This window comes from Gadus morhua, chromosome 21 (assembly GCF_902167405.1).
Source record: "Gadus morhua chromosome 21, gadMor3.0, whole genome shotgun sequence".
Classification (NCBI taxonomy): Eukaryota; Metazoa; Chordata; class Actinopteri; order Gadiformes; family Gadidae; genus Gadus; species Gadus morhua.
In genome coordinates this window covers 16,615,993-16,638,958 of record NC_044068.1, presented here as the reverse complement: position 1 = coordinate 16,638,958, position 22,966 = coordinate 16,615,993, and the positions used below count along the sequence as shown (strand labels likewise).

Below are 22,966 nucleotides of genomic sequence, written 5' to 3'. Positions count from 1 at the left end.
CCGGCTTCAGATGTGTGACACTGTGCGTGGGGAGAACTTTAATGTTTAACCTCTGGTTTGTAACAAAGCTACAGGTTCAGAGACACCTAGAGCAAACAGAGTCAATGTGCATTAGAGAACGAAATGTTTGGATTCCAGACATCCTCCATGGTGCCAATAAAATATAGGCTACATATTTAGTATCTTTATACATAACAGATCAAAGTTAGCAATAAAGATGAGTTATAGGGCCCTGTTCCAGTCATGATAATTCTTGAAAACTGTCAAACACTACCATCTGCATCCTATTAGATCGGCTAGATACATACACATACGCGAGCATGCACACACACAAACACACACACACACGCACACACACACACACACACACACACACACACACACACACACACACACACACACACACACACACACACACACACACACACACACACACACACACACACACACACATACACACACACACACAGTGTCATAAAGCATAAGGTATCTGCTTGATTTTGTGGATTTTTTTTTCACATGCATCGTACATAAATAAGTTACAGAGAAGTAAAAAAAATAAAAATACTAAATTTTAAACAGAATAACGTCCACATAAGAAACCCTCTTGAAGAGAGGAGGCTCTGAGACTGAAAGCACTGAAGTGCTGATGCACACTGATGACTAATCTGGGACTAAACAAAGTTTCTTATTTCCTGTCTTTACAAATCTGTGAACAGCAAAGAACGAGTCTCAATAGCAGAACAGAAGCCTCGTCATGTAGCGACTTAGATAGAATTAATAGTGGTTATTAGATTGTTTCCCACTTCAAAGATTCTGGGTTCGTTCCCCAATGTCTGCCTGTGGGCATCCTTGACGATCTGCTCATTAATTACGTCTTAAAAAATATGTTCAGTGTAAGTACTAGAGAAGCATGATGTAAACGACAGAAAGACATTTATTACTCAATTTTCTTAATTACTTTTTAAAGTTATGATCAATTACAACGATATATTATTCATTAAAGATGATTATGACGAAATATATAGAAAAATTATGTATATATTGCAGAGATGATGAGCCTACTTTATCCTTCTCCTGATTTTGTTAACTCTACCGCCCCCAAGTGGCTGACTGATGTAATTTATCGTCACGGTTGAACATTCCAGTCATAATATAATGCGTTGCAGGGAAACAAAAGCAACGTCATTTTTTATTTTAATTAACCATCTCAAGGCACCTCTGGAAGCAGTTAAGAAGGTTGTAGTGTCTGAATGTCTTCTAATCAATCACTTTGACTGTCTGTCCCTTGAGTGAAAGCCCTGGCAAATTGAAGCTATTGAAAGGCATGTTTGCTCTGGCCAGAACGGTTCTGCATGATAGAGCCCGTTCTCTTCCCTGTTCTCCATGTAAGTAATGGTCTCCTTACAGGTCTCCCAAAACAAACTCTAAGGAAGCGTCAGCTTGTTCAGAATGATGCTGCTAGAGTTCTAAAAAAGACCAAAAAATGTGAACATATTACCCCAATTCTTAAATCGTTACATTGGCTTCCTGTAGGTCAGAGAACTGATTTTAAAATCATGTTGCTGACCTATAAATCCCTTCATGGTTTAGGCCCAAAATATGTAACTGATATGCTTCCACTACATAAGCCTTCTAGAACACTAAGATCTTCTGAGATCAATCTGTGAATTATCCCCAGAGAAAGCAGGATTTAGTTACTATGCAACAAATAGCTGGAATAAACTCCCTGAGGATTTAAGACTTGCCCCAACTCTGAGAACCTTTAAAACAAGATTGTAGACTTTTATGTTTGCTTTAGCTTTCTGCTAAATCTTAAATACATTGCACTTTCTAAAAGCTTTTTATTTTACTCATTGATTTGACTTGAATAACGGACTTTGCATATGTTTTCTTTTACTTATCTATTATTTTATATTATTGTATGACAATGTTTATATGTGAAGCACTTTGAGTCTGCCTTGTGTATGAAAAGTGCTATATAAATAAAGTTGCCTTGCCTTGCCTAAGCTGTAATGGATCAGAGCTCACCAAAGCCCCAACATGACCCCAGCATAATGTTTGTAGCCTACAAATAATGCCTCAGGCGTGCCTTCAAGAAAACCATAACTAATTGGAAGTTGATAAGGGAGCACATACACAAAAACTGCAGAGATTACTAAGTTCTTTCCCCTAGGCTTTAATACATTTGTAAGACTATTACTGAATGATTGTAACATTTAATTATAGGCTTTATCTGCAACAGTAGAGCCCGTGCATATTATCATTTTGAAAAATATGCTATGGAGCTTTTTCATCACTTTAGGAGGTACCTTTTGCCCGGGACGCATCCAAACACCGATCCATCTAAAAGTTCCAACACCATCCCTTCAGGCCTCCCTCCAAAAACTCTCCCCCAGAACACCTGCCTCTCTTTATCAGTAGGTCCGCCTAGCACTGTGGAAGAGAGTCCGTTTAGCACAATGAGTGAACAGGCACAGCGTGAGCAGGTAGATGGGCGGCTAGGTAGACAGACAGGTCAGCCGTCCATCATTTCCTTTCGGGCCGAATGAAATGATTAAACAGGCTTATTACAGGCCAGTCTGAACAACCCACCGGGGGCGGAGTGGGGGTCTACAAACTATTTTTTTCGGGATCAACAATGTACCTTTTCCCCCCGTTCTATCCGATTTCTTACCTTTTTTGGTCAGATTATCGATTCATTGATTGCTGTTGGGATGTAAAGAGAATTGCCACAAATATGACAAAATATTCTTCTAAACTAAATTACCTAACCCTAACTTTAATTTAGAGTTACATTAATGACGTAATGAACATTGTATCTATGTAATGCTCATCAATGACGTTTCTACTTTTCAGTCTTCAAATGCGCTAAGGATCAATGGAAACTGATGAGGCGCGTTTCTTAACTGTGGTCAGTCCCAGCGAGCCGTTGATGGGTGGCAGCCCACAGGTTAAACCCCGCCGCTCACGCGTTTGACCCTCTTCCTGGCAGACTGAGCACTGAGCCTCCCGAGCCACGGAGATGGCGATGGTGGAGTACCTGGCGTACCCCACAGGCACCGCCACGTTTATCCTCCTCCAGAACACCTCCTCCAACACTACGGCCCCGCCCACCTCCACCCAACCCCAGCTGCTCCAGCCCGCCGACACCGCGGGCTCGGCGGCGTTCGCCTTGGCCTTCCTGTCCCCGCTCGCCCTCGCCACCGCCGTCCTCAACGGCGGTGTCATGGCCGCCATCTGCAGCACCAAGAAGCTGCACCTGCCCGCCAACTACCTCATCTGCTCGCTGGCCTTCACCGACTTCTTGGTGGCGGCGCTGGTGATGCCGCCGGCGGCGCTGTACGTGGCGTCGGGCGCCTGGCGGCTGGGCAGCGCGGCGTGTGAGGCCTGGCTCAGTGTGGACATGACCTGCTGCACCTGCTCCATCCTGCACCTCTGCGCCATCGCCCTGGACCGCTACTGGGCCGTCACCAAGGCGACCGCCGAGTACGCCCGCAGGAAGTCGGCCCGCCGCGTGGCCCTCATGATCGCGGCCGCGTGGCTCGTCTCCGTCTTCATCTCCCTGCCGCCGCTGTTCTGGAGACGCGGGGGCGGGCGTGCTGCGGTCGCCGTGGACGACGGCGGAGACGAGGGGCAGTGTGTGATCAGGCACGACCACGTGGGCTACACGGTGTACTCCACGCTGGGGGCGTTCTACGTGCCCATGGCGGTCATCCTGGTCCTGTACCGGAGCATCTACCGCGCTGCGAGGACGCTGTACCAGAAGAGGGGCTCCTCCTCCAGGAACCTCCGGAACCTGGGGAGCCAGAGCTCCATGGACCGCTGCCGGGGGCAACAGCCGCCACAACCACAGCCGCCGCGGGCATTCTGCGTGTCGGACGCCGGGCTGACGACCGTTGACACCCTGAGGGCCGGGGTGCGCTCCGTCTCGGACGGGGAGCTTACGGAGGGGCGGAGCCAGCAGGGTGGCGCGTCGCGGAGGGAGAGGAAGGCGGCAGGGATCCTGGGTCTGATCCTGGGGGCCTTTGTCCTCTGCTGGCTGCCGTTCTTCCTGAAGGAGCTGCTGGTGGGGCTGAGGCTTGCACAGCCCTCCCCGCGGGTGTCTGACGTCCTGGCCTGGCTGGGCTATGCCAACTCCCTGGTCAACCCCCTGCTCTACACCAGCTTCAACGACGACTACAAGCGGGCCTTTAGAAAACTGCTCAGGAGGAAGGCCCACGCCTAAACTAAACTAAACTAAACTAAACTTGCTACATAAACAGGTCGAGGAATACACTGGGGATTCTGTGTTTTAACAGAACTATAAAGACATATCAAGTCACTTGTGTTTACCTTTTATAGCCCTTAATAACAGTTACAGTGACTGCTTCAAAATCCCAATATACGACAACCCCTTACCCTTAGCACTCCGAAGGACAGAAAACACCTCCTCATTCCCAGAGGGATCAAACCTTGAGAAGGAACACTGAAAATAAAATGTAAAACATCAACAAATTAAAGTTTTTCTGGTCCTCTTTTTTTTCTTTATTCTGTCAAATTAATTGATTGTGTACCATATCATGGTACACAGAAGAGCCTGTTAGAATTGTACGGCTTTATTTGAAGCGTGACACAGAGAGCCAAATTATTTGATTAGTCAATTATATTTTGTACCCCCTTATCAACTTTTTTCCTTGGAACTTATATCATATACTTACTTCATTTAGCATCATTATTGATAATGTATTGTACTATGAACTAATATTATACTGTTACATTTAGCAACTCAATGAATTAACACTCTAGGGGGCCTAAGACGCCTAAAGTAATTTCGTAAGCTACGTCGTAATTGTTTTGTTTTCTAGGAATAAAAATATATGCATTGGTTGTAGTAGCCTATGGCAAGCTCTTCCAGAAGGGGGCATCTTCCCATTCCTGGCTGCAACCACTGCGTATTGTGTGACGCGCAGTGGGACGCGCCGGACTCGGGTGTGAAGATGGCGGACGAGGAGGAGATAGACCCGGAGCGCATTATCCGTAGTATAACAAACAGTATCGATACAACGATCGGGACCCTCAAACGACGTTTTCAAGAGCTGTACGACGTGGTCTTGAAAGACAGTACGGACTCCCCTGTTGAGGCGTCTTCTCAGTACTGCCAGGACTTCTGTCGGGTATGTTTCATTCTGTACAGCTGGTTAATCCTGGGAGATGCGTGGATCATGGTGATGGTGCCGCACTAGCGGGCGGGGTTAAGGCTTGTAAAGCGTTGTTTTGGGTGAGCGAGAGGTATATCCATGGTATTTTACATTTTGCTCCCGTAGTATTTTATATTTAACAACTATATCAACGGATTTGGTAATGTAGATATTTATGTTCCATGCTATTGTTGGGTTGAAAATTATGTAAAGCCGTGAAGACGGGAGAAGCCCCTCTCTCCACCCTACAGGGGGACGCCGACATTAAAAACAAACGTACCCGACCTCTCCGTAAGGGTATGATTGTTTGCTACTAGCATGGGCTAGCAGACACTCCTGCATGTTTACTGAAATATGACGGGTTTCACTTGTTTGTTGTTGAATGACAAGTGTGTAAAGGACTGACCGGCTATTACAATGTTTAATAGAGCTGCTTAATACTGTTTCCGACTGGACGGAGACCTTATTGTGATTTTAATGTTAGTCTGTCTATTAGCTAAGCAGCCCGACCTGATAGCTTTATGGTGCAGGCTATTATTCCGAGTTATTATTTTAATTAATATTTCTGAATATGCGTTTTTTACAGGGTCAACAATCTAATACGTTTGTGTCGTTTTATTGTCTGTCTCTATGAGGTGTGTTAGAGAGAACAGGACATACCTTTTAGGTTTTGTGGAATTACGGGACGAACCTCCCATCAGCATTGAAGACAATGATAAACCGTCTGTCTTTATTTTTTTTATATAAATACCATTATTTTATTTGAATGAACACGATATTGAATAACAACAACTAATGTATGTTCACATAAATGGTATGTGTTAACAAACGCTTTTTGTTAATGATGTTATTGCTGTTAGTTTTTATCAAAATGCCACTAAATTATTTTTGTGGGATTTAGCTGAATGGTCTCGACAGAAATGGAATATAATATCCATGACTATGTTCTTCTAATTAGTGTATAATCCCGTGAAATTAAGAAACGCGGTATCGTTTCCTCAGAATGAACTTTTAATATCTACACAGAGAGAGGGTCCACTTCCATTGACATAAAAATATCAGATTGCAGGGAAAGACGCGCACCATTTGAATACTATTTCAGGCACAGAGAAATCCAAAATGAGCCTTTTCCTTGCCTGATTAATAGCCATTATTTATGATCTTCTATTAGGGATGTGCTCATTGTTCACACACAACGTTTTTTCTTAAATTGGACATTTTTTAATTGTTACTTCATTTACTTGCATCTGCCAAAGGATATTTCAAAATCTTACACACTGCACCTTTAAGGAAGTATCTCAATGGTAGCATATTAACTTCATAATGGCGGGTACAAATAACCTATGTGGCCTTTTTGTTGATTGGTCAATACTCTTATCTCTGCTGTGACAATTACAATGTCACTAATTTAAGAAGCTTTGCTGTGGCCTCTATCTGGAAATCATGAGAAGTGAATGAACTCAGGGACCGACGTGGTTTTGGAAGGGTGTCTCTGTAGCTGCTAGTAAACTATCAACAGGAAAAATATCTTGTACAGCTTCTAATAGCAGGTGTATGGTTGAATAAGATATCCAAATATCTCCATAGTGTCTTTCTTTCATTGAATCAGAACAATGACCATCTAGAATCTATTTTTAATTGAGTAATTTAGCAACCATTTTTATTCAAAGTGACGTACAGTGAGTTTTTCCAAATATAAGTCATTTTGGAGCAGGTTTGGGTTAGGCTCTGAATTCAAAGACAGGTCATTAAGGAGTAGGTAAGGGTTAGACAGTGAATGCAGGGACAGGTCATTAAGGAGCTGGTAGGGGTTACACAATGAATGCAGGGACAGGTCATTAAGGAGTAGGTAGGGGTAAGACATTGGATACAGCGACGAGTAATCTAAGAACTGGTGCGGGTTAGATACAGACAGGGTAGGGATCAGAGCATTTTTTTGAAGGGTGCATACAGGTTTGACTGCGGAAATAGGGTTAAAACCTAACACTTTCGGTTGGGAATCCACACCCTAACCACTAGACTATCACTCCTCTGTAAGTTCTTTTTATTGAACGATAAAAGACAATACAAGCTGGAATTGATTATGGTTTGTTTGGATGCTGTCAAATTTAAGATTTCTGTTGAACCAACACACTTCTGTTATTCTGCAGCCCCTAATGAGGCACGTGTAGTCGGGCCATCTCACCCTTGTTCCTCTAGAGCTGTCCCCTGAGGCTGGGGTTAGTCCCGTGCCTTCGGGGGAGAACCATTCAGGTGTCGGACCGGTTCTCTGAGGCAACAGAGTCTGTGTGTTTTGAGCAGCACAACAGAAGCTCTCTTTAGCCACTGTTAATGATAGAAAAATGCACTAGACTAACACCCTCCTCTTATAGATCACCATTCACTGTCAAGTAACCAAGCAGTGATTTTAAATACAACAGACCATGAAATACACATGAACAAGAAGGACATGTTAGTGTAGTGGTCCCTAGTTTGATTCTCAATGTCTGACTCTGAAGGCTACTGTAAGCATCCTTGAGGTAGATGCCTGATCCGTAATACCTGCTCCTTAAGGACATGTATCTAAGGTCATACATTGTCGCTTTTGGTTGAAAGGGCCTCAAATTTAAATGGAAGTAATTGTAACATTAACCATAATAGATCTAATGAATGAACGAAAAATTTGAGCATTTTACTTTTAAAAGTCAAGCAACAGGAAGTGAGGCTAACACATTTTAAGTGTGTGTGTGCTTTTCCAGGCTGAGGCTGTTCTGGTAGAGCTGCTTCTTTAGCTTTGTTTGGATCAGTCACTGCAGTTCCTAATACTGCCTGTAGGGGGTTCAAACATGTGATAGGAACTGTGGGCTGGGAAAATCTGTTTTGGATTATTGACACACAGATTTACCTGTGGGTCAACATTTGAATTGCAAATGCAGGCGTGTTTTTCACACAGAATATGCATATCTTCGACTAAATGGTCGGTTTACATCAATTAATCCTGACAATTCATAAGCTGAAATGCCTGAAATGGGCAGGATTCTGGGTTAAATCCCCAATGGCCACAGAATAACATGTAGGCATCCTTTTAGCAAAATGACTCTACCTGCTGGTTGATGACATTTGTCTGGGTTCGTTTCCTAACCCTTAACTGCTCCTTTATGACCTGTATGGAAATTCACTGCAAGTCAATTAGGATAAAACTGTCAAACTGTATTAAAGAGCCAGCCATTTGATCCTTTTCCCCGTTCTTACTCTTGGTGTTGCAATGGCGACCTCCCCCTTGGGATTTGGGATTCCTCCTACGACTCATCTGGTTCTCTCCCCCCCCCCCCCCCCCCCCCCAGACGTTGGTGGAGTATGCCGGCTGCTGGGAGGTGGAGCAGGACCCGGTGGCGCTGGTGGAGGTGTACACGGCCGCCTTGCAGGCCTACAGCCAGGCCTCGGCCTCCCTCTCCCCTCAGTGTGACAGCGTCCCGCTGGTGCTGGAGCGGCTGGCCCTGTGAGTACCGCGCCCAAGGGGGGGGGGGGGGCTCAGCCCTCGTTAGGATCGCAGGGTTAGGGCGGGGGGCAACGGGCACATAGAAGACAGGGTCATGGGGCTGCAAGTGTGCGTCTTCTCACTTGACACGTATTACTCAAGTATAACCATACATTATTCTTTGGTGTTCAGTTTTAGTGGCGTGATTTGTGGCTGGTGCGTCGGTGCTATGCTCCATACACTACTATCTTTGTTTGATCATTTACTCTATAAATAATAGAAATTGCCGTCCCAAGAGTTCAAAGTCTGGTCTTAAATGTGATTGCTCTGGCAAGCAGCCGAGAAAAACGAAACTATTCCTTTTATAATGATTCATGAACCAAATATTTGATTTTAACTGCAACCTGATAACATGGTTGATATGAATATATAACAGAGCAGAGGTCTGCTTTCCCACCATGCCTCAATGATCGGTGTGAATCTAATATCAGTATTTATGTTTTTTACGTTTAATTTTGCAGGAGCTTCATTGAGCTGCTGTTGTCCCTCAGGGAGGAGCTTCCTGCCAGCTTCTGGGAGGAAGTGAGGTTTTCAGTCCAGGTACCCCACAGGACATTGCATACTGCAGCTGTCTTCTTTTAACTCATAAACTGGGCCGTCATGTGTCGTGATGTTAGCATTGAGCTTGATTTTTGCACTTGTTTTGACTTTGTTAGCGTAGTTCCTTTAATGATTAGCCTGATGTTAGTGCTTGATATAACCTTTTACTGTGCTATTTGCAACTGGCTTCATGTTAGCCCTCAGTGTAGAGCGATAGCTTTACCACATGTTAGCTTTCAGAACTCAGTATTTATCTTGATGTACCCGACAGTGATATATAGTTTCCCTTTCTTCTGACAAATGTACTTATTGTAAGTGGCTTTGGATAAAAGCGTCTGCTAAATGCCCCAAATGTAAACAATGTTATCATTGATGTTAACCAAGCGTGTGTGTGTGTGTGTGTGTGTGTGTGTGTGTGTGTGTGTGTGTGTGTGTGTGTGTGTGTGTGTGTGTGTGTGTGTGTGTGTGTGTGTGTGTGTGTGTGTGTGTGTGTGTGTGTGTGTGTGTGTGCGCAGAGGGCCCACTCGCGGCTCCAGGAGAGCGGGATCCCCCAGCTGAGCCTGTTGTGCTCCCTGACCCAGCAGAAGGGTGTGTGGGCCAGCCCGGTGCTGCAGGGCGTTCTCTCCCAGGAGACCCAGTCGAAGGAACAAGGTGAGCCTATTGTTCCTCTCCATACCCTACCTGCTCCTTTATTATTTATTTTGTCTGAGTGTTGACACAAGACATTTGCAACACGGGCCTGTCGGAACATTTGATTGGCTACGAGACGGAGATGGAGTCAAGTCCTCACTTCGTTCAGCCCTGCGGTCGGCGTGCATCATTGGATGACCAACTGAGCTAAATATCACTTTCTTCATCCGCCATTCCATTTACCATACCATTTATAATGACTTACAAGTGATGCTGAGAACAATCAAACAATTAGCCATAAGGAAACATTCCAGTGTTGCACAACCAAGTTCTAAAAAGTGCAGAGTAGCTAAAGGAACCAATACATGAGGATACTACAATATGTATTTTTTATTGGGTCATTATTTTCTGCGGAAATGAAAATCTCATTTACACCAAGTGCTTTCTTGGTGATAAAAAAGCACTTGGTGGCCTCCCAACAAAATGTGTATCATTTCAACGCCAGAGCTAAAGTTACACAAATCGGTCAGTCTGTGATTGTGTTGAAGACTCATCAAGTCCCCCCTTTTCCTTCTTCTACGCGTCCTCAGTGGATGAGTTCCTGGAGCAGGAGGGCCCGGTGCTGCTGGAGATGAGGCTGAAGCAGCTGATGAAGGATGAGGGCCGTCTGAAGGGGGCGGAGGTGCTGGCCAAGGCCTGCGCGGAGCACCCGGCCTTCGAGGGCAGGGGGCACTTTAAACAAACGCACCTCATCTGCCTGTGCTCCACTGCAGAGCACCACCAGCTCATGGAGGAGGCAAGTTCACATTCTCTAAGGGCGCCTTCACACTAGGCAAGTTTGCCTGTTCCGTGCTGCAGGAAGATTCAGCACGATTCCCCCCGCTGGCCCGTGGTCACACTGATCCCAAAGGCCGTGGCCTGGGCACGATTGCTCCTTCATACATACGTCATCACGTCGTAATACGATAAATACGTCATCACCAAGCGTCCTCGCCGCCATAACAACAATGGAGAACAACAACGTGAATGCTGTCGTCAGCCCAAATTTCAAGTAAACACTCGACTTCACTATCGCACCAACGTAAACCCACTCTCGGACCGCTTGCCGCCATTGTTTAAATGATGGTTGTGAGGAAGAAGAGCATGGACCTATAAAGAAAGATGGGTCGTGCAAGGACTACGTCATCCAGCTCACGTTGCGTATCCGCGCATTAGCATCTGTACTTTGGCCACGGCACACCTCTCCCAAGTGTGCCATGGCCAAGGGGCTGTTCCGTGCTGGAATACGGATGGCGTGGTCTGGTCACACTAGCCAAACGTTCTAGACTTTAGTATGCAAATGAGCTCGAGCTCGGACTCGGGGCCGCGGCCCTAGTGTGAGTGGCCCCTAATGATAACCTCGGCTGAGATTTGATTACCAGTTAGTGTCCATGTCCATTCAACTTAATTGACTCTGCTTTGGAATTTCTTTGAGAAGCGTTTGAGGACATGGACTCTATCTGTTTACATGTCCATTGACATGTAAACAGATAGATGGAAACCAATGATTGGTGACTTAACCAGGATTTCGTTTCTAGAACGATGACCATCAGTTTTAATTCTACAGTTCTTAATTTTCATTGACGAAAGCAAAGAAACAATAGACCTGTCTTTACCATATTTTCATCCAGCATCCACCCGATTGATTTAAAAAGGATATGACCTTTAGACCTAGGAAGCAATGCATTTCAATGCAAGGTTCCTTAATGGAAACGACCACAGGAATTAACGGTCAAGTTCCCTGTGCTAACGACGCACCGGTGCTGTGCTGGTTTGGTTCCCAGCTGTCTAAGGTGGACTGTCGGGATGCGCTGGAGATGATCTGTAACCTGGAGTCGGACGGTGACGAAAGGGTGGCGTTTAGCCTCTGCTCCGCCTTCCTTACCCATCAGCTCCTCCAAGCAGACACCTACTGCGCCTGGTAAGATGCTCCCCTGCTACTGCATCCGCACAGCAAATCTAGTCGTTCCCGAGACTTTAGCGTTTTGCGTTTTTTGTATAATTCTTAGTTCTACAAACATCGTTCTAACCCAATAAACCTCTGCCTGTTATATCAATGTCCCAGGGAAGTATGGGCATCGCATCACACAAGTGTTTGCTGCTGGCTACGACTCATTAGGCAGTGTATTTTGTATATATACTAACATACTTTTGTTTAAGCCGCTAAACAGAAAAATAGGATATAAAAAGGTAGCTTCACCTGTCTATCGCATACGTCTATCCCATATGCTCTAATATGAAATCAGGCGACCCCCAACTGGGGACCGACTCAAGTTTTGGAGACACTGGGAAGACCCTATCAAATGACATTAGCTTTTCTATCCAATGCTTGCTACTAAAAGTACATCTGTTGATACAAATTCACTATTTACCAATGTACTATTGATTAATTTAGCAGATGCTTATGCAAAACTGGCTACTTAATAGCTAATCCTGAGAGGAAGTGCTTGGGGCATCCGGCTCAAAGATGTATACAGGTACAGGTACACTCACTGTGGAAATTCGGGTTCAACCCGGTACTTTTCGACTGGGAGTCCAACACACAGACCTCTAAACCACCCGGCCTCCTCATTGAGAAGGGTTTCGCTGTCTTAAGTGTTTTTGTCTCCACCAGGGAACTCACCTTGTTCTGGAGCAAGTTGCTGAAGAGGCTTGAGTCCTCTGAGCAGGACTTCCTGGAAAGATGCCGCAAGATGTCCATGCTCTCCAAAACCGTGTTCCACATCCTATTCCTTATAAAAGTCGTCCAATCAGAGGTCAGTCAGCATTCGTTGACGTGTGTGGATCAAAAGGGAGAGTGATGATGCTCTCTGGTGGCGATTTACTAAAGTGCGGCCTGAAATGTTCTCCATCTTTGGTAATAATGATGTAAATAATAATGATGTAATATAACCATTGTTTTTTATTAGTTTTTCTGATTTAATAGACCGTTAACAAAAAATCATTTTTTGCAACAAAATTATATATATATATATATATAGTAGAGCTGTCAGTTAAACGCGTTATTAACGGCGTTAACGCAAACCAAATTTAACGGCGTTAAAAAAAATTAACGCGCGATTAACGTAATTATTTTATTAAAAAAAAAAAAAAAAAATTTTTTTTTTTTGGCTCAAAACAAAGAAGCAGTAGCCTGACTGCTATGTTCAAATGACATTTGTTCAAAGCAGTCGTTTATTTGCACTATAGGCTCTTTTTTTGTATCGTCCTGTTTTGATCAGTATATGCCAATGTTGTTATCAATAGAAAATCATTTGCACAAGGCAAGCCGATGCACTTCATCATGTTGATAAGAGAATTAAAATGAGAAGAATTATGGGACAAAAAAATCAAGGGATATTTAGCATAGAAAAATAATTTGCGATTAATGATAGTTAACTATGACATTAATGCGATTAATCACGATTAAATATAAATCGCTTGACAGCTCTAATATATAGTTATAAATTAATAGTTAAAATTAAATGTTTACAATATCTTTTAAAGCACTTTTTTATGTTAAATGTGTGGGCTTTGCTTTGTGAAAAGTTTGTTAGTAATTCATTTTGGCTGGGCTATTAGTGAAAGGAACTTTAATATTCTGTTTATTTACGAAATACTTACGATGTAGAACCTAATAAGCCCTAAACATCAGTTATTTAACATGTAATATCTTGTCAATTGAACTGACACTAGTATCCTTTATCTCGCAGATGGACAGCGCTGGACTGCCGACCTGCATTGAAATGTGCATCATGGCTCTGCAGTTGAAGTCGAGCGACGGAAACTCCAAGGCCACCATCTGCAAAACCCTTTCCTGTTTGCTTTCCAACGACCTGGAGGTGAAGCGCGCCTGCCAGCTCACCGAGTTCCTCCTGGAGCCCACCGTGGACGCCTATTACGCCGTGGAGAGCTTGTACAACGAGCCCGACCAGAAGCTCGAGGAGGAGAACATGCCCGTTTCCAACTCCTTGCGCTGTGAGCTCCTACTGGTCTTCAAGACCCAGTGGCCCTTCGACCCAGAGTTCTGGGACTGGCGAGCCCTGAAGCGACAGTGCCTGGCCCTGATGGGCGAGGAGGCCTCCATCGTGTCCTCCATCGACCTGCTCAACGACAACGAGGACCCAGAGGGTCCCGATGAGGAGGAGGGGCCAGAGCACCGAGGTCAGGAGGACCGCAGAGACCTCACCACCTGCTTTGTGGACACCACCAATGAGCTGGACGAAATCACGGACCGGCGGCAGAAAAACAGAGAAATTAAAAAGCTGAGGCAGAAGGGCTTTGTGTCTGCCAGGTTCCGGAACTTTCAGGCATACATGCAGTACTGCGTGCTGTGCGATAAGGAGTTTCTGGGCCACCGGATAGTGCGTCACGCACAGACTCATTTTAAAGCTGGCGTCTTCAGCTGCCCGATATGTGCTGAAACGTTTACCTCAAAAGACACTTTGGTTCCGCATGTGGCTTCACACGTAAAGCAGTCTTCTAAGGAGAGGCTAACTGCGATGAAAAACAACAAACAATTGGCTAATCCTAGAACGGCGGCCCCAATTATAGCAGCATTAAAAGCCAAGTCTGAAAATTACCTTCACACGAATGGAGATTCGCAAGGACCGAGCGGAGGCGCATCACACACCGCCAGGAACGATGTCTCTGGATTTCAGGTGAAAAGCCATGAAGAAAATGTCTGCCCTGTGTCAAGCTGCAAAAAGAGCTTCAAGTTTCTAAAAAATCTTTTTACACATGTGAAGGCCCATGGGGACAACGAGGAGGCCAAGCGTTACCTCGAGATGCAGAGCAACAAGGTTGTTTGCCAGTACTGCCTCCGGCAGTTTGTCAACGTCGCCCACCTCAACGACCACTTGCAGGTGCATTGTGGCGTTGACCCCTACATCTGCATCCAGTTGAACTGCAAAGCTAGTTTTCAGTCCAACCCTGAACTCCTCGTTCACAGGAAAAGCCACGTTGTGTTCAAGGCAAGATGCATATTTCCGAACTGTGGAAAGATCTTTAACGAAGCCTTTAAGCTCTATGACCACGAGGCCCAGCACTATAAAAACTTCACGTGTAAAGTCCCAGACTGCCGAAAATTATTCCATTCTCAAAACCAGTTAGAGCTACACCAGGAAGAACACACCACTGAAACAATGCAAGAGGAGCAGCAGATTACACAACATAATTCACAACAGAATTTAGAGCAGAACCCAGAACAGAATTCACAACAAAATTCCCAAAATTCAGGCCCTTCGCTAATCGAACGAATGCTGTCCGACTCGACTTCCTTTTCACTTGAGATTTCTCATGAATCAAAGGACTTTAGTTGTGCTAATGTCAGTAGTCGACAGCCACCGCCGTTAAACTCAATAGAAAGCCTGCTGGCCTCTCCTCGCAGGCCATTGCAAGACTTTGGACAATACGTGATCAAAAGTGAATGCCAAGATATGCCTTGTTCCTCCATCGGTCAAACGCAGGATTTAGATATTTCTGCTATTCGGTCCTCTGTGAATTCCAATATCAATTCCCATCCAAATAGACCCATGGCAAGTCCAGAAACTCATTCTTTCGATCATTTGAGAGCCGCCCTGCAGAGTCGGGACACTCCTTCATTTGAAGCTCAGACTGCAGGACTCCACAGTGGGCACGCAAATGCGTTTGAAGACCAGACACCGATGTTCTCCCCTAATGAAAGCCCTGGGTCGATGATGTACTCTTCCAACTGCAACGTAACCTATCCGCAACAGTTCCCGCCCACATGCACCAACATGCATCCATCTGACAATGGCATACCTTTAGGAATGTGTCAAACCCTTCGTCCATCGATGACCCCTCTTCCACCATCTGGGATCAGGTCAGGAAATGCTGCACCGTATCCTGTAAACCAAGCCACTCCCTCAGCACAAGAGCGACACCATTGTGCGTTTGGAAACTGTACGAGGAACTACAGCTCCTACAGAAGTGTCACAAAGCACATGCGTGCTACGCACCCAGAGTTTTATGATCAATGGAAAATTGCGAGGAAAAATGTCAAGAATCCCCAGGGCATGCTGCTTGCCAATGGGTCTGCAGGGAGTACCAAACTGGTTCCTCCATCACAAACCTCAGAGACTGAAGCTGTCCAAATGCGTGCCATCCAGAAACAAGTTGTCCACCAACCTCTGCCTTATCCTACTATGGATCCAAGCTCATGTTACACCAGTCAACTCACCTCTGTTCAAAATCATGATGCTCCCTTGAATATGAGGAATATCCTTAATCCTATTGTTGTTTCTCAGTTGGCAAGTCAAGGGGATACAGGCGCACCTATGCAATCTCAAGTTGCAACTACCCCTCAATGGCACAGAAATCAAGGACAAGGTCAGATTCCCGCCCACGTTTATCCATCAAATATGCAAAGGATGCTACAGGTGGATCTCACCAGTGGAGGGCTTCAATTGGGGCACTCAATGGACCCGCCTCTTATTCGGAAACGCCCTCATTCGGTTTCAGCATCATACATTGACGGTAGTGACGTGGGGAATTCACTTCAATCTTTCACATCACTAAGTGATAATTGTTCTGTCTCAAATTATATCGCCCCGGCAATAACAAAGGCAAAAGAAACGCATGACGGGCAAATGCAGGACAAATTCTCATCTTCATGCAGTAGCAATAACCAATATCTAAATGGTGAGACCTCTGAAAGCCTTGCAGACACTCAAAATAAACCCAGAAAAAGGCCAAAATGGCCATCCATTGTTGGAGATGGAAAACACAGTTGTCCGAGGTGCAGTAAACAATTTAACAGTTCCAAATCCTTAGGTGGCCACTTGTCCAAGCGTCTAACGTGCAAGCCACTGTCTGAGGCTCAACCAGCAGTAGATCTGCCTACATCATTCTTGGATTTTCTCAACTCTGAGCCAACAGAGAATGTATTTAATTCACAGCTGCTACCCGATCAGTCTGCACTCCATCAGGAGGGGCTATCACAATCTGTGGAAAACACTACAGTACACCCAAATGCTTTTCCTGCTTCGGGCTTCACCCATGCTGATTCACCTGAGATGGGATCTGAGGATGATATTCTGAAACGGATCATGGCTGAAGCAAACATGGCTGATCTATTTGACCAGCCATCAGTTTCCCAGCCTTTCTTCCAAGGTACCTACGGCGCTGTTGAGCGGATGCCACAAAACTCTGTTATACAGCACACCGGGGATGTGCACCTTAAGGAGGAGCAGTTTTACCCTGAACCTTACCTTCAATCAAACCTCCCTCAGTATAGCAGTCCCATTTACCCCGACCCCATACTCTCGCAGATCCTGTCAGAAAACCAAAATGCCAGGCCTAATCCTCAAAGTCTTCCTGCTGATCATGCGACAACTAATCAGCAAACGGATATAATTTCAATTGAAGCAAAGCAGCAAACTTCCATGGGGCTGCATAGTTTGGCGCCATCCAGTGTTAATCATGGCGAGTCAAAGTGGCAAAGTGAACAAGATGTCAAGAAACGATTAAGAGAGCAGATATTATCTGGTGATTTCACACATAGAAGCTGCGTATTTCATTCAGACAACCATAGCGCTAGTTCTAGTTCTAATTCGAGACCTTCAAACCTTAGTGTTCATCACTCTCCTTCAGAATCAAGACGGGTCTCTCCAAAGAAATCTAGAACTCCCTCTTCAGTCCCCAGTGGATGTCCCAGAGGAGGTGTGGGTTTCACTGGTTTAAGCGGGTCTTCATCCCAGCAAACTGGTTCCCTGACCCTCAACCACATGGGGGAACAGAGCGAAACAGTGCTGTTTTCTGGAGTTTGTAGGCCGTGGGGAATAGATGATCATAATGCATGTGGGGGACCCGAAAAGGTCGGAAAGGTGAATGGAAATATACAAACCTCTGTGAAACAGGAGGAAGAGACTGGGCCAACAAACGTTGATCCTGATTCAGAATTCGTCAAGCCGTTTGCTTGTCATAGTGAAGACTGCACCTTTAGGGCTATGTCTTCTGATGTGCTTTGGAAACACATGTTTAGAGTCCACAACTACACGCTAGAGATGATTAACAATGCAAAGCAAAGGAATGCTAAATTAGCACCATTCGGCTGTCATAAATGCAGTAAAGCATTTACACGTAACTCCAATCGCCGGGTTCACTACCAGACTGCTCACCGGATGTCGATCGATGAAATCTCCAAATTACCCGTAAAGCCCACTTTAGCCCCTGTCGTTCAATTCCCCGGTACCCAAAACCAGACCCAAACTGAAGCAGACCAGAATGCCATTGAAAATGAAAGCATAACCCTCAAAGAACCCTTCCAAGGCCAACCACCATTGTTTGGAGAGTGTTGCGGCAAAGATGTTATACAGCAGAACTCCAGCAATGACAATTGTTTCACTCAAGTCCACAGAAATCTTGCCACCCAGGCATCTACAGGGAGCAGCCTGTTGCCACCCCAAACTGTTTCTGGTTCAGATTTGTCGGCTGGACAATACAAACATCTCCCCGCGACGCCTACTCGATACTCTGCTGATCGATATGGTCAACTCTATTTGCAATCTGCACCAACTCCTCTGGCCCCATTGCCCTCATCGCCACCTAAAGCTAACATAACTATACCTTTGGATATACCACCAATTACCAAAACAACTTCAGCCAGCAGAGTCGAGAGGCCGATTCCAGAGGTAGCAAAGAAGTTAAAAGGGAAGAAATCGAATGCAGTCTTTAATCCGTACCGACCATATTGCTGTGTTCACGAGGGATGTGCCGCAGCTTTTACAGTTCAACACAACCTCATCCTCCACTACCGGGCTATCCACCAGTCTGCTCTCTCTGTGCTGGCGGTCAAAAAAGAACAGGATGGAACCGATGCAGCGGACGAGTCAACGGATTCTGAAGAAGATGATGAGGAGGTGGCAGATTCTGAGAACGAATTTGTTCCTGAATTCCGATGCCAGGAGAAGGACTGTTGTCGAGTTTTCCAGGAGGTTCCCAGCTTGCTGCAGCACTACCTCCAGCTCCACGAGTTCAGCCTGGACAAGGCTGGTGCGATCCTATCTCGTATCAACCTCGGCCAGTTCGCCTGCGACCAGCAGAGGTGTGTGGCGATGTTCACCTCCTTCTGGAAGTACGTCGGACACATCAAGGAACTACACGGAGGTGTGACGCTGTCCAGACAAGAAACATTAAATGGGTTCAGTTGTGATGTGGAAGATTGCAACCGAACATATGCCACAAAGTATAACCTGCTGCGACACACGATGAAGAAGCACCCCGAGACCTACCAATTGAAAGTGCTGAATCAAACGATACCGGAAGAGTGTGCAAAACAGAATTCCAAGAATTCCCATAATACCCATTACCCAATTGTCAAAGCCATTGACGGGAAGGAGAACATCCAGAGCAATAAGAAGCTTCAGAAAGTAAGTGAGAAAAAACGACCGGAGAAGACGCAGAAGAACAACTGGACTAAATATGGCAAGCCATCTTTAAAGAGCAAGGGCGAGGCCTCTGCGCTGTGCACCAAGAACTTCACCTTGCAATACCCATGCATGCTAGCAGGCTGCGAGTCGGTCATGAGGTCGGAGCGCAGCATCATGAAGCATTACATGGGCCACGGGCTTTCTGAGCGCTACCTGGAGGAGCAGAGAAGCCACTACATCTTCTGTAAGAAGTTCTCCCGACTCAAACACCACTCCAGCCGGAGTGACGACTCCAAGTCCGACAACAGCTCGGACCTGTCCGACGATGACCTCTTGGCGGACACCGGCATGGGAGGCAGCGAATACCTTTCGGCCAAGCCCGGCTTGCGGAAAAGGGTGGCTGCAGAAAGGTCGGGAGGATTCTTTGATGGCGGTCCGTCAGACGAGGACGGCGACTCAGTGGCCGTGTCCAAAGAGCCTATTGTGGTCAAGCGCAAAAGAGGGCGACCTCGCAAGCTGGTCGGAAACGCAGGGAAACCCAAAGCAACATCGAGGTCCACGAGGAGGAATCGCATAGTGCACAGCGCCGCCGATGAAGAAACTGATTCCTGCGACTCCTCGGCTTACCTTGCCCTGACGCCAGACGACGGCACGCAGCTCGGCGATACTCTGCCCTCCTTTAAACCCATGGGTTTTGAGGTGTCCTTCCTGAAGTTCCTGGAACACTCTACACCGCCAGAACAGAACTCCACAAGGGCCCGAGGTCGGCCCCCCGGGAAGAAGTCCAGTTTGCACACCAAAGACACCTGCGTGGTATTCAGTAACCGGCAGAACTTTGAGGCGCTCGGTAAGGTCAGGATTGTCGTCGACGGGGCGTATTCCGTCGTGGCCACCCTTCTGTTGAAACAGCTGCAAGATATGAGACCCACGGTGATGTTGGAAAAAAGTGACTAATTTTCTGTGATTTTTATTTTTGTATTTTTATTTATTTTTTGACAATACAATCTCAGGTGTAGAAAAAAAAAATACATTTTAAACTGCTGCGCACTGGTGCCCTTCAAAACTTTTTTTTTTTTATTGACATGTAGTGAGTGGGAGACCTCGAAATGATTTGTATTTATGTAAAATGTATTTTTTTTTTTTTTGTCAACTGTATAGCATGTTTGTATTTATAAACTCTTTAGAAGATTGATCAGCTGTGGAGTTTAAAACTGTCCCGATGGGGAAATATAAATATAGATCTAGTAATACAACACACAGAGGAATAATGTTACTTATATCTTACATTGTCTGAACTCGAATTATTTGATTGTGTTTTTAAACAACTACTGCCACCAGCAGGTTGAATATAACAATAAACCTTTTTTGTAATTAAGACTTTCCTCTTCCCTTATATGATATATCTGTACTATTAAGTACATTACAACTAATATTACTAAAAAAAATATATATATATATATATATATATATATATTTAGTAATATTAGTTGTAATGTACTTCCTACAGGCACAAGGAAATCTTTGTTGCATAAAATACAAGAATACGATTTTGCCTTCCATACAGATAACGGCTGTTGTGCCTAGCTTAGGCCAACTGTGTGACATGGCATGTTGTTGGATCCCACATGGTCATTCCTTTCAGTTTGCTTACGATTAACATCCAACACCGTGGGACGCTTAATTCAATGTCTCATCAGATGTGGGAGGCTTTGTGTACAGGACGGCTCTGATCGCCTGAGGCCCTTGTTCGGCCCGGGTGGAGCCTGCGGGGATGCGGGCTTGCTGACGTTAGAAACAGGCAGATTGTAATTAGAAACCATAAACCTGTGGCGTCTGCGTTGCCTCTCTTCCACGGAGACATAACGCTTGTTAAAGTACTTGGAGCACTGCTTCCATAGAATATAGAAAAGCTCGACCACATTCAGCACAATGCAAAGGACGGACGTACATCCCATGATGTACAGGAAGATCTTTTTCTCCGTGGCCCTGGCGATGTAACAATCCACTATGTTGGGGCAGGGGCTCTCCTCGCAGCGGTACAACAGGGGCACCTCAAACCCGCTGTACAGGAAGTAGAAGGCGAGCAGCGAGGCCACCTCGAAGAAGGTCTTGATGATGATGCTCGCGATGTAGGTGCCAAGCAGCCCCCCGTCGATCCTGCCCCGGTCCTCGTAGAGCGTGTGGCCGCACTTGGACTCCTTGTGCTCCCGGTATGCGACGTGCAGGGCCACCAGGAGGGACGGGGTAGACACCATAATGAGCTGCAGGGCCCAAAGGCGCGTCTGGGAGATGGGGAACAGGTGGTCGTAGCAGACGTTCTCGCAGCCCGGCTGCCGGGTGTTGCAGGTGAAGTCCTTCTGCTCGTCCTTCCACACCTGCTCGGCGGCCGCCACGTACACCAGGATGCGGAAGATGAAGAGGATGGAGAGCCAGATGCGACCGATGACGGTGGAGTACTTGTTCACGCCGCTCAGCACGTTCTCCAGGAAGCCCCAGTTCATGTTTGCGCTGCCCCTCGTCCGTCTTTAAGACTAAACATGAACAAAGTAGTATCCATGAATTAGGCCTACATTTATTATTCCATACAGGCGTTTGTAGTTTGAAATAACAATAAGTGGATCTACTCTTATTGGTATTGGTAGGCCTACACATATTATTAATACGTGAAAGCAACAGTCCACAGGAGTTAGAAAAGGAGGGGGGAAACTACACATTTGTTTTTCAATATTTATTTTAAATTTCCATTTCATCCCTCAACAGTCGCTAGTGTTTGCGCTTGACTAGCGCATTGAAAACCACTCCAAGTTGGGCCGAAACGATCCGTCTTCCTGCAATTAATAAAATACTCACTATCATCAATAACAGCATCCTACAGGGATACTCTTAACGTTAACTTTCCAGAAATGACCTCCTTCCCTTCTCTCCCCTTCCTCCTTTTCTAATATTTTTTAATGATATAAGTTCTTATTAAAGGACTTTATTGTTGTGTTCACTCTGTAAAGCGTATTTGAGTATACTTAGAAAATTGCTATATAAAGAAAATGTATTATTAACTAACCGTATAAAGTGCGCGTATCCCGGGAGATCCCTCCTGTCCGTCTGTCGTCTCACCTGCTGGTTAAAGTGGCACGCCACGCCTTTTGTAACCCAACACGCTATTTGGATAGATCCAAGAGCGATAGTTTAAGGGGATGTGCACTAGTGCACTAAATACATATATAAATCAAACTACAAAGTGTACTTGATATTTGTCTTTTCTGTTGGTATGAGAGCTGGTATGTGGACGCCTACAGCTAATTGTGTTGTAAAATGTCGAGGGTAGGTATGTTTGCATCCACACAAATAAGGTCACACCTGGTGTGACGCCATCGCCATGGTCACTCAATGCAAAGTACTCTTTTCCACAAGCTGAACAAGGATCGAGAACCACCGCTGTGTATAGGCGAGGATGTCGAAGGAGAGATAACACGACTGTGTTTTGTCGTGGAGATGTAACCAAATGAGCAGAATCATTCAAGTTTGATGAGTGCAGTTATTTAGTTACAACAGGAATAAATAATGGAGGGATTTCTTTCTGGTGATCTGCCCCTTAAGGACGACAATATCAGATTTTAAAACGTTGAAACAAAAAAAAACCACACTCATCTTCCCATCAATTAAAAATGTATATAACCTGAGGCTGGATATAA

General features: G+C 45.4%; 3 protein-coding genes across 3 annotated transcripts; 2 read left to right on the top strand and 1 right to left on the bottom strand.

The window, feature by feature from the left end:
• Positions 1-2,309: 2,309 nt before the first annotated feature.
• On the top strand, positions 2,310-4,486 carry htr1e (5-hydroxytryptamine receptor 1E). Its single transcript, XM_030345552.1, has one exon. It carries the CDS (start codon positions 3,026-3,028, stop codon positions 4,226-4,228), a length of 1,203 nt encoding a protein of 400 aa, XP_030201412.1. The 5' UTR covers positions 2,310-3,025; the 3' UTR covers positions 4,229-4,486.
• A 458-nt stretch (positions 4,487-4,944) lies between these two features.
• On the top strand, positions 4,945-20,652 carry znf292b (zinc finger protein 292b). The gene is made up of 8 exons (XM_030344822.1): positions 4,945-5,156; positions 8,504-8,658; positions 9,159-9,237; positions 9,753-9,888; positions 10,458-10,663; positions 11,691-11,827; positions 12,521-12,662; positions 13,599-20,652. Exons 1-8 carry the CDS (start codon positions 4,980-4,982, stop codon positions 20,229-20,231), a joined length of 7,665 nt encoding a protein of 2,554 aa, XP_030200682.1. The 5' UTR covers positions 4,945-4,979; the 3' UTR covers positions 20,232-20,652.
• Positions 20,402-22,719, bottom strand: gjb7 (gap junction protein beta 7). The gene is made up of 2 exons (XM_030344823.1): positions 22,336-22,719; positions 20,402-21,808 (listed from the first exon to the last, which is right to left on the bottom strand). The coding sequence occupies exon 2, from the start codon at positions 21,776-21,778 to the stop codon at positions 20,960-20,962; it is 819 nt and encodes a 272-aa protein (XP_030200683.1). The 5' UTR covers positions 21,779-21,808; positions 22,336-22,719; the 3' UTR covers positions 20,402-20,959.
• Between the last annotated feature and the right edge of the window lie 247 nt (positions 22,720-22,966).